The 11,621-nt window shown below is 62.8% G+C and overlaps 1 protein-coding gene across 1 annotated transcript; it reads left to right on the top strand.

The window, feature by feature from the left end:
* The first annotated feature begins 241 nt into the window (after positions 1 to 241).
* Positions 242 to 11,190, top strand: RAB11B (RAB11B, member RAS oncogene family). Its single transcript, XM_012641436.1, has 5 exons — positions 242 to 430; positions 8,044 to 8,239; positions 9,100 to 9,293; positions 9,528 to 9,608; positions 10,129 to 11,190. The coding sequence occupies exons 1-5, from the start codon at positions 391 to 393 to the stop codon at positions 10,272 to 10,274; spliced, it is 657 nt and encodes a 218-aa protein (XP_012496890.1). The 5' UTR covers positions 242 to 390; the 3' UTR covers positions 10,275 to 11,190.
* The last annotated feature ends 431 nt before the right edge of the window (positions 11,191 to 11,621 follow it).

Here is an 11,621-nt window from a genome sequence, read left to right as displayed (position 1 = left end):
CCTTCCCGGACAGGTCCTCTGATAGTTGGGTCGGGTCTGAATCAAGCCTCTCATTGGCTACTTGATTCGTCAATCTGTTTCATTGCTCCAGTCTTCCGCCCCGCCTTCCCGAACTTGCCTCTGATAGGCTGGTGCGGCCGTCACTTCAGAAAGGTCCGCATTCCTTCCGCCTTTCTCCAGGACACCGAGGGCGAGGAGGGTGGATCCCAAGCAGCGCCCTCCCCCGGGGCGCTGCTTCCGCCTCTGATTGGCTGCGTTGGATGCCAGTCGCTACTCCCCCCGTCTCTGATTGGCCACCCGGCCGCCGCTCTGCGAGGCGCCGGCTCCGCCCCCGTCGGGTATTTGTGGTGGGGCTGCGGAGTCGCCGATCCCGCCGGAAGCGCCAGGACAATGGGGACCCGGGACGACGAGTATGACTACCTATTCAAAGGTGCGCCGAGTGGGGTATAGACGGGCGAGGGCGCGGCGGCAAGGCTGCGGGCTGGCGGGCCGAGGCTACGCTCCAGGCCGCTGGGCCTAGGCCGGAGCCCGGGACTTGGGTACCGGCGAGTCAGGCAGCCGGGAAGGCCGGGGCAGGCCGGGCTTCTTAGGCTTCGGGCCGGGGTGTGTAGCCATGCGGAGCTGGTGTCCCAAAGAGGCTTGGGGGCCCAGGATGCGCCGGGGCGGGGCCGGGGACCAGAGGGGGTGGGGCCCGGAGTGGTGGGAGAGGCCGTTGGGGCGTGGCCTCGCGAGGGGGCGGGGCTTCTCCTGGATTTGGCGGGTCGGGGTGGGTCTAAAGCGCTATTCGGCGTGGGGGCGGGGCCGTTAGAGGCGGGCCAGGACTGGTAGGCGTGTCTAGTAAGTGGGTTGGGCCTGGCGGATGGGGGCGGGGCTCCATGAAGCCTGGCACGATTGGGGGGCAGCGCGTCTGGAGGCGGAGCCTGGGAGGGGAAGGCGGGGCGGACAGTGATGGCTGGGTCGAGGTGGGGGTGCGAGGTGTGTTTTCGGGGAAGCCTTGGATTGGGGTGCGTACCCGGAATTGCGTGGAGGGGCTCCTGTGTGGGGGGCAACAATTCTGCCTCTTAACCCTTAGAACTCTTAATAGCACTAACCCAGTACCTGCACTTTTCTGAGCACTTTACCTGCGAGAATTCATTTAAATCCTCGCCGCATCCCTGGGAGGCCGATATGGTCCAGCCTCTCTTTTTTTGTTGTTGTTGTCCGGGCTAGAGTGCCGTGGCGTCATCCTAGCTCACAGCAACCTCAAACTCCTGAGCTCAAGCAATCCTTCTGCCTCAGCCTCCCGAGTAGCTGGGACTACAGGCATGTGCCACCATGCTTAGCTAATTTTTTATATATATTTTTAATTGTCCAGCTAATTTCTTTCTATTTTTAGTAGAGACGGGGTCTCGCTCTTGCTCAGGCTGGTCTCGAACTCCTGAGCTCAAACAATCCGCCCGCCTCGGCCTCCCGGAGTGCTAGGATTACAGATGTGAGCCACCGCGCCCGGCCCAGCCTCTCTTTTTATAGACTGGGATGTTGAGGCCCAGAGAAACAAGGACACAGTTCATAGGTGCTGGAGCAGGATTGAGCCCAGGCCCGCTGTGGACTTTACCACTTTGGGTGTGGGTCTTAGAGGGTGGGCCTTGCGGCCAGGATCTGGGACTTGGGGTTGTCAGATCACCTCCCCACAGCACATGCGTGCAGATGGCCTGGGCATCCTGTTGGAGGATCTTCCCCACCCAAGGGACTGAGGGTTCTAGGAACATTAAATAAGACCTAGGCAGATCAGGCAGCCGTTGCTGATTTGGGGCCAGTTGGGAAGCTCCTTCACCCTGCCCCTCAAGCTGGGGAGCCTCCCTGCACGTTTCTGGAGTCCCTGGTTTCTCAGCTGGGCTGGGTTAGGGGTCACTGGCTTCACAGCACCTTCCGTGCCAAGCTGGGCTTTGGCCAGGCCCTGTGCCATCCATGCTGGGCTCCCTGCCTGACAATAGCAACCCTTGGGAGCTAACCCCTGGGCCCATGCCGGGTCCCTTTGCCCTGCTGCCTGCTCTGGGAAGGTCTGCTTCCTATGCCAGCTGTTGACGTCTCCACCTCATTGAGAGAGCTGGCCATTCCTGGGAGTGACCTCTGTGTCCAGAGCTGGCCTTGGATGACCCTTGAGTCTGTGGTATCATCCGGCATCTTGGGGTTGCAGAGAGTGGGGCGGAGGTCTGCCTACCTGGGCTATCCGTGTGACAAAAGGCTTCCAGGCAGAGGGAGAGGGGGTGTCTCTGCTGAGAGTCGTCCCACCGCACCGTGGACTCTGGCAGCTGCACGCAGGTTTGTAATGTCGACACAGGTGCAGCTGTGTGGTTGGCAGGTGTCAGGTCCAAGGTCTCACCCTAGCGGCCAAGGGAAACTTTGGAAAGGTTTTGGGGACTGGAGATAGGAACAGTCCCCTGTGGTGACAGGGGGAGCAGATTTCGGTCCCGTTGCAGCCAGTCCAGTCACTCCACCCTGGGACAGCTGCTACCAGGTGGTAGGCTGGGCACCTACCCAGAGGTGGCACTGCCAGGGCAGGGTGCATTTTTCCCAAGAGCCACGTCTAGGTTTCTGTGGTCATTCCCTGCTTGCTATTTTCACTCGTTATAAATACCCCACCTCTGAGTGTTTGCCCGAGTCATCCTTTTGGCCTTTGGGTTATTTCCTTGAAGTGTGTTCCCAGAAGGACAGTTACTGGGTCAGGGGCAGCAGCGAGGCCGTGCGGTTGCCGGGACTCGTCTCTAGGGTCCGCTTCCTGGAAACACGGATCTGGCTTCTGGGGCAGCTGGCATGGGGCGGGGAACCTGCCTGCCCCACTGTCTTCCCTGCCTGGCCTCCTTTCCTTGGGTGGAACAGGTGCCCTGCTGACCTTCTCAGCATTTCCCAACTGGTCGTCTGATGCGTGACCCTCACAATGTAGACCTTGTCGGAGGACCCTTCTGTTCTCTCAATGTTTGTCTTAAAATCCGCTCAGATTTTCGCCCTGTTGAATAGGAAAGGACGCTGCCCGTGGCTCTGGCAAATTAAAAAGGAAGGAAGGGAGGGAGGTGGCAGGCAGGCCCGCAGCATCACGTCGCTTGCCGTAACGTGGCGGGTTAATGGCAACGTGATTTCGGGACACAGATGTGCTGACCCCGGGGCCTGCAGAGGTCCCGGCCTGGGCCTGTCACCCCTCCCCAACAAGGGCGATGGGCTGGCCTTGCAGAGACATCCAAGTCACAACTGTACCAGAAGTGTTGACGAGGGCCACCTTTGTCACCATGTGGTTCTTGGGCCATGCCACCTGCGGGGAGCCCCCCAGGAGTTGAGAGGACAGCAATCCTCCCGTCCCACCCTGTGCCAAGCTGGCCCACCCTGCTTCTCCACCCCTCTCCCTGCCCCAGGCTTTAGTCACCTTCCTTTGGCATGGAGGGGCCACACCGCTTTGCTTGGGACACTGGCTGCCCCCCTGTGCCACCCTCTTTCCACTGCCTTTTTTTTTTTTGGTGGCCACATCTCCTGTTGGCTCCCTTGACCTCAGTGGCCAAGGCCAGCAGCTCCCCTGGGCAGTCCCCCGAGCGATGTTTGTTTTTCTCCCTGAACGGTCTCCACCTCCCCCGGGAGCCCGATTGTTTATTTGTGCCTAATTATAGATCCTTGCATTTATCCTAACATTTTATCCTTTCAGCTATGGCCATTTTCCCAGCCTGCCCATCGGTCCCCGGGGGTGCCCCTGACTTTTCCTCAGATGCACACTGGGCTGTGGGGTCCCGCAATGGGAGCAGCTGTGTCCCCAAGGGCCACTTAGGCCTTCCCAGGGCCGTTCCCCTTCCCCAGAGCCCCCGGCCCACGGCTTATGTGGGAAACCGGCTGTGGTGGCCCCAGGCCCTGTCCCCTGGGTGTGTCCACCCCTGCCCAAGGAGAGAGTGGCTGCTGGTCCCCAGGGAACAGGACAGCTCCCCAGGCAGCTCCCGGCTCTCCCGCCTGGCAGGCTCTCGCCAGGCCTATTGTTCAGTTGCTGTTTGGGGACACAAACGTACCATCTTCCCCATTGAGAATGGGGGGCCCTGGTGCTGCCTGAATTGGGGGCACAGCGCCGTGAATAGCCACTCAGTCCGCCTGAGCGCTAGGGTCTGGGCCCCGGGGGCGCCACACTGTCACAGGGCAGGCCAGAGCGCGCGGAGCTCTGAGAGGTGGCAGCCTTTTGTTTTTGCCAGCTGGGCTTGCCTGCTCTGTGAGCCAAGTGGCGTGTCTCAGGGGCCGTTTCCTGGCCGGCGAAGCCACCAACTTCTGTGGAAATGCTGGGGGCTGTGTCCTGAAGGGCCCTTTATTTCCTCAAGACAACAGACTGTTTTCTGTGCCCTTGACAATGCCGTGTTCATGCCCGGCCTGAACATGGGGCCACCTGTCTGCACCGGACACCCTGTGCCAGGGGCTGCCCGGGCAGCGCAGCCTTCGTCCGGTCCACCTGGGCTGTGGCCTCCACCGTTCTCATCACACCCGGTGGGCCAGGGACTTGGTCACGCTGGGTGGAGTGTCCCCAGCTGTTCCGTGGGAATAATAATATTTACATGTGTCCCAAGGGTGTCCCTGAGAATGTGACAAACTAAGGCCTGCTAAGCACTTACGACCGGGCCTGGCCCAGGTCCCGAGGAGAGAGTTGGCCAGGCCAGGGCACAACTGATGGGCCAAGGGGTCCTCACAGCACAGCTGGGGAGGGAGTGAGGGTGGTGGAGGACCCAGGCAGGGCCCAAGTGTCCTGTGTCATTTCTGAGGACTCAGCAAACCTCCCCGGCTGTTGCCAGGCTCCCGGGGCTGCTGTAGGAAGGAGGTGAGGGGTTGGGGGTGCGGGCGGTGTCCCCACTGTCAGTCCAGCCTGGCCCTGGGTACACGCCCCGGCTCACTCCATCTCTTTTTGTTTTTCTCTGAAGTCAACTCGCCGGTCTGGTGCTGGGCACCCACAGTGTCACGAGAGAATGCCCACCCTGCTATCACAGGTCTCGTGGACCCGCCAGGTGGTGGTCTGCGGGCAGAGGAGGGGCCTGAGCCAAGGGGGTCTTGAAGGATGAGCAGGAGTTTGCTGGCTGCCCCAGGGGGACAGGATGCTGTGGGAGCTGCAGAGGCTGCCAGGCTGGGGTGCTCAGGGCCCCAGTGTACCCTATGTGATGGATCCAAGCCCCCCGAGCCACATGCTGAGGGGTGGCGGAGGACAGTGGGTGAGGTGGTGAGTTGGCAGGGAAAGAGCTTAGGCCCTGGACCCAGAAGACCTGGGTTCAAATCCTGCCTGGACGACTTCCCGAGCAGATGGCCCTGGACAAGTCCCTGCTTGCTTGGTGGGCACGGTTGGGAGGTGGGGGCGAGAGGGCAAACATACAGGGGCTCAGACCCCTTCTCTGCCCTCCTGCCCTGTGTGCCTTGGGTTAGTCATTCCCCATCTGAGCCTCGGTTTGCTCATCTGTAAAATGGGCTGCACGAGGCTTCCACGAAGTGTTGCACCAAGAACTTCCTCAGCACAGACTCATTAAGTGTTCTTTGTGTTCTTGTTCTTGTTGTACTTGGCTCTAAAGCAGCCAGCCGGAGGGGGTGCTGGGCCAGGTTGTGGGGGCCGCCTGATTTACCCTCCCCTGTGGCCCAGGAGTGGTGGCCTGGGTACCCTCCAGGTGTGTGTCTGGAGGGTCAGCCTGGGAGGCTCTGCCAGCCGCTTTGGCGTTTGTTCATTTGACAGACATTTGTTGGGTGTTTATTGGGTGCCTGGCACTGTGCCAGGGCCTGATTCCTGCCCTTGGGGCAGACTGGCGAGAAAACACATAAGTGAAACCTGGCAAGTGAGAGGGTGGCAAGAGTCGGTGGAGGGAAAGCCAGGCCGGGAACAAGGAAGGTTGGGGGACAGCAACGACCTCCTCGGCCAAGTGGCATCTGAGGGATCCTACAAAGGAATGAGGGAGGAGCCAGGCGGGTGCCTGGGGAAGGGGGTTCCAGGCAGAGGGCACAGCCCATGCAAAGGCCCCGAGGCAGGAGGCACAGCGAGGAGGCCCATGTGGCTACAGCAGAGGGAACTAGGGGAGAGAGGGAGGCGGGGAGCACAGGGTGATGCCGGGGCAGGTGGCGCAGGGCCTTGTGGGCTGCTGGGAGGACTTGGGCTATTTCCCAAGGGGAGTGGGAGCCATGGAGGGCTCTGGGCAGAGAAGGAACCAGACCTGATTTAGGTGATCACAGGCGCCCTCTGGCTGCTGTGGGGAGGACAGGCTTTTGGTCAGGGATGAGAGTGAACGCGGGGACCTCAAGGGAGGAGGCTGGCATGTAACCCAGACAGAGATGCTGGCAGCCTGGACCGAGGTGGGGCCAGTGAAGGTGATAAGAAGTCTAGGCACGCAGACAACTTTCCTCCAGGGAGTTGCATTCGGACAGGAAAGAACACTCCACAAAAGCGTATTGTTCAGTGAGTTTTCACCACCTGAGCTCACCTGTGTAACCCACACGCGGCTCAGGAAACAGAACATCACCAGCTCCCGGGGCGCCCCTCCGCTTCCTTTTTCTGTTCCCGGATCAGCTCTGGGATGGGAATCTTCTCAAGGGAGAACGCTGAGCCCGTCAGCACAGCAGCGCAGTGTGGCCGAGGGGAGGGCGGCCTGCTGGGCCCTGGTCCTGGTCCCTCCATGGGGGAGGACTCCGGGGGGGGGGGGGCGAGGTCCTCTGTGTCAGCCAGGGCCCGGCCCGCCTGCCTGTACCTCCCCAGTCCCAGGAGGGCCAGCCCTGCCCACCTCTGCCCAGGCTCAGTGGATACCCCTTCCTCGGGGCCATGGGTGACCAAGCCACCAGGCAGACCTGCTGGGGGTCCATGGCACGTCTGGCTGGGGCATCTGGTTGGCCGCTACCTGTTGTTTCATCTGCACCACGTGCACTTGGATCCGTGCGCACACGCAGGGGCACACGCCGATCTCCCCTGCATGGGATGCTCTGGGTCCAGGCCCGTCCTGGATGGTGTCACGTGGCCCGACCCCAGAGCCTGGGCAGCTGGGACCCCAGAGGCGGTGCTTCCGAGGCTGGGGCAGGAAATGCTTTACGGAGGTGGAAGGGAGGGACAGCCCCCCAGCCTGCCCAGCCCGTGCCTGCTCTGCTCAAAGGGCTCCTGTTCCCGACGGTCCATGGTCGTCAGCAGGGCTGCTGCCCACAGTCCCCTGTCTCCCTCCCAGCCCCCCGCCCTGACTGCCCTTCTGGGCGGGGGTTTTCACCTGGCTGGGCTGGGCTGGGTGGGGACCGGCCTTCCCCGGCCACCGAGGCCAGCTCTCAGGCTGTGTGACCTCCCCTTGCACCAAGTCAGCAGGGCAGCCCGACCCTGGGGGCAGGGGTGGTGGGAGTTGGCTCTGTCTCTTCCATGCCCCAGGGGGCACGTTCTTACAGGTCGCTGAACTCTCTGCTGGCCCTGAATGTGGGTTTGGCTGGAGGGTTGAGGGCATGGGTGGGGCACGGCTCCTCATTTCCTGTCACTGAAAGCTCCAGAAACAGATCCTCATAGGTGAGAACCTGGAGGAACACTGACCCTTCCCACGCTCTGGCCGAAACCTGAACTATAATAATGACAGCTGCTCACTCGTGTGCCTGTCTGTGTGCTGGCTGGGTCACAACCACGCGTGCTCTCACTTCCTCCTCCTGAGACGGCTGCTGTTACTGCCTTCCTGTTCACACATTTGGAAAAGGTGGTCCAGAGAGGTTAAGTGACTTGCCCAAGGTCACCCAGCTCTGGAGTTTTCTTGGGCTGCACCCGGCTGCCCAGCCACCAGGCTATAGGCGGAGGCTCTGGGGCGGATGCATCTCTAGCCACCGCCTGCCGGGATGCCTAGGTCCCTTGCCCCAGCAGGGACAGCCCTGCTCTGAGGACCAGAGACGGCAGGGGTATTGTGCCATCCACCGTGGCTGTCTCACTTCTGCACCAGTTAACACAGCGCCCACGGGCTCCTCCGTGTCGTTCGCCCAAGGAGCCACTGGGAAGCTTCTGTGGGTGGACACGGGCAGCGCGTGGGGACTCACAGACCTTCTCCTCCCCTCTGTGCCCCCCCCAAGTGGTGCTCATCGGGGACTCGGGCGTGGGCAAGAGCAACCTCCTGTCTCGCTTCACCCGCAACGAGTTCAACCTGGAGAGCAAGAGCACCATCGGCGTGGAGTTTGCTACCCGCAGCATCCAGGTGGACGGCAAGACCATCAAGGCGCAGATCTGGGACACAGCCGGCCAGGAGCGCTACCGCGCCATCACCTCCGCGTGTGTGTCGGGCGGCTGGGGCCCTGCCGAGTGGGGGGGCGTGGGCATGGGGGCTCGGAAGGATGTGTAGGAGTTGGGCAGGATAAGGCAAGAGCATGGGAGTGGAGGGCGGAGGAACGCCCAGCCCCCACCTTCAGAGGCGCCCCAGGAGCCGCGGGACCCTAAGGCAGAGCAGCGCCCAGCCCTGGCCACACCGGGGCACTGGGGGGTTACTGGGTGCCGGGCGTGCAGCGAGGGCCTGGCTTGGGCCACTCCTCCCCCCCTCTGCCCCACCCCAGCCCTGCCTGGCCACCTCCCCAGCCTTCCTCCTCCCCCTGCTCCCTTCTGAGCTGCGACTCACGCCTCGTCCACTCTGATCCTGTCCTCCCTCCCGGGCCTGGTCCCTGTGCCTCTCTGAGGCCTCCCATCCATCAGGACCTACTTGGGCTGCTGCTTCCTGGACCCCTCCCAACCCCTGGCCATTCCCCACCACTGGTCACTCTGCCACCTTGCTGTCCCTGCACTCCCTCCCTGTCCCCTTCAGCCCTCTGGCGGGTGTGTGTCCACCTGTGTCCTTGATGGTCCGTGTCTGACCCTGCGCGGGGGGCATCGGTGCTCTGCTCAGCAGTGGCCTTTTCTCTGCACAGCTGCTGTTTCCTTCTCCCCGCTTTTTTGGTGACCTCATGGTGTCATGCTGAGCTCCCTCTCAGGCCCCCACATTCCCGAGCCGGATGCAGGGAGCAGAGCTGAGGCCTCTGGACACGTGTCCCTCTCCTAAGGCCACAGTGGCCACCCCTCAGCTGGGCTCTGTGCATGACGCGTGTGCCGTGGCCCCAGAGGGCGTCCAGGCCCAGAGCGGCTCATGGGACCCTGCCCCGCAGGTACTACCGCGGCGCAGTGGGTGCCCTGCTAGTGTACGACATCGCCAAGCACCTGACCTACGAGAACGTGGAGCGCTGGCTGAAGGAGCTGCGGGACCACGCCGACAGCAACATTGTCATCATGCTGGTGGGCAACAAGAGCGACCTGCGCCACCTGCGGGCTGTGCCCACCGACGAGGCCCGCGCTTTCGCAGGTGAGTGCGACTAGGCCTCTGAGGGCAGGACGGAGACCGAAGCATCAGAGAAGCGTCTGGAAAGCAGGAGGCCCCCCCTAAAGTTCCAAGGCCCCTGGCCACAGTGCCAGCTTCCCCTCCCTGAAGACGGGCCACTGGTGTCTTGAGCCAGGCGACCAGGCAGGTGGGGTCCCCAAGAGAGAGGGTGGGAGCCAGACACCTCCCCGCTCACCTGCTCGGTGTTCTCTGTTCCAGAAAAGAACAACTTGTCCTTCATTGAGACCTCAGCCTTGGATTCCACCAACGTAGAGGAGGCGTTCAAGAACATCCTCACAGGTGGCCACAGGGCCCGGGTGGGCCTGGGAGGGCCTGGGAGGGTGCCCGCCTCACAGGGAGGGGGGTGGGGGTGCAGCCCCGGAATCTTCACTTGTTAAAGCTGCCGAGGCCAGACGTGGCATGCTCCCTGGGCCAGGCTAGGTCCAGCCTTGCTAGCGCACGGGACACAGAGACCCCCTCGCCCCAGCTCCTGTTGGTGGGCCCAGCGTCAGCTCCGTGACCGAACAGCCAGCTGGGCCAGCTGGGGAGGCCTGGCCTTTGCGAGTTCACTTCTGAGGGAGGAGGGGCCTCTGCCCTTAGGGAACAAGAGCCCAGGGCTGGCTGTGGCCGGATGTGGGCCCTGCCCTTACTGGGCAAGCGGGTGGCGGCCCCTGGAGCCCAGCCCCCGTCCTTGTCTCTGATGAGTGCATAGGGCGCGGCGGGGGCCTTGGGGAGGCTCCGGAGACCTGCAGGGAGGTGGTCACCACGCGCGGGCAGGGCACGCGGCTCGCTAACCTGGCATCTCCCACCCTCCTTGCAGAGATCTACCGCATCGTGTCACAGAAGCAGATCGCTGACCGCGCAGCCCACGACGAGTCCCCCGGCAACAACGTGGTGGACATCAGCGTGCCGCCCACCACCGACGGACAGAAACCCAACAAGCTGCAGTGCTGCCAGAACCTGTGACCGCCCTGCGCCTCCGTTCCAGCGTGCGTGCTCGTCCTCCGCCTGCCCCCACCACGGCGTCCTCCCGGCCCCTCCCCACCGTCCCTCTGTGACCGGCTCGCTCCCGCCCTCCCAGTGATCTCCGCACGGCCGGGCTGGGGCCCAGGAAGAAAGAGCAGGAGTCGGTTTCACCTCCTGTCCTGCCCGGGATAAGCTAGAAGCCCCGGCTCGCTGTACCCTCTCAACTCGGGTCCCCACAGGCATCTCGGCGGGCTGGGGAGGGCGGCAGGATGGACAAGCCCGGCCAGAGACAAGGAGGATGGGCAGATGGAGCCGGCTTCTCCTGTTTTCCTCGGCAGACTCCAAGGAACGATTGATTGCCTTCCTCCCTGTCTGGCCAGCTGGCCCCACTGGCCGGTCACCCCCACCCAGAACCCCACTCGGGGCTGAAGCCCGAAGAGCCAGGCAGCAGGGGCCCGGACAGGCGGACCCTCTTGGCTCTGGGCACCTGCCCACTCCTCTGCGCACAGCCAGCGCACTGGCCGCCCACCTCTGTGCGCGCGCGACCCCAGCTCCGCCTGCACATTGTCGCTGGGAGAAGCCTGTCCCCGTCTCGCCCTCCTCTTGCACGCAGCGCGCCCCTCGGCCCTCCCCGTCGCCCCCCTCTGTCTTGTCTCCCCGTCTGGTCTGGAACCTGTTTGCAAGTGAAGCAATATCTCCGTGTTTTGTATATACAACCGCTCTTGTAGCCTTTGGTTTTTGTTATTGTAGAGAAACACAGATACTTTATACACTTTGTAAGATTTACGCCAAACCCCAGCTCTCAGATCTCTTATTCTCCCTGTGGCCCCCGCACTGTTTTGCCGCCCCCCCCACCGCCTCATTTCTCTGGCCCGTTACTAAAATGTATAATCCGACTTCCTGTACAGAAACCTGCCACTGCGCCTCTGTCTTCTTTCTCTCCGCCAGGCAGCTACTCCTGAACCGAGGCCCCTCCATGCATGTTCCCCAGTGCAGGCCGGTCCCCCCCCCCACCTCCCCTACCCGCCCAGTGCCAGGCTGGAGCCCTGAGTGGCTTTGGGCTCCAGCACCTGCCCAGGGCAACAGGGAGGCCCCCTGAGCTGACCCAGCAGGCTTTCCATGTGTCACCACAGGGCCACCGGGTTCCTGGGACCAGGTGAGGGTGGGGTCGGGTGGAGTTGTAGGGAGGGAGGGACACCTCGGGGTGTGGCCCGAGAGGGTATCCTTGACCTTCAACTCCTTGGCCTTGGGACCAGCAGCCCTGCCACCCGAGGGCGCCCCCTGGTGGAGATGGGGGCAGTGCGCTGTGCTCACCACACCTCACCTCTGACCCCTGCTTAAGGCCAC

This window comes from Propithecus coquereli, unplaced genomic scaffold, assembly GCF_000956105.1.
Source record: "Propithecus coquereli isolate 6110/MARCELLA unplaced genomic scaffold, Pcoq_1.0 Scaffold164, whole genome shotgun sequence".
Classification (NCBI taxonomy): domain Eukaryota; kingdom Metazoa; phylum Chordata; class Mammalia; order Primates; family Indriidae; genus Propithecus; species Propithecus coquereli.
The sequence above is the reverse complement of the archived record's forward strand: the minus strand, read 5'-3'. Positions and strand labels throughout refer to the sequence as shown.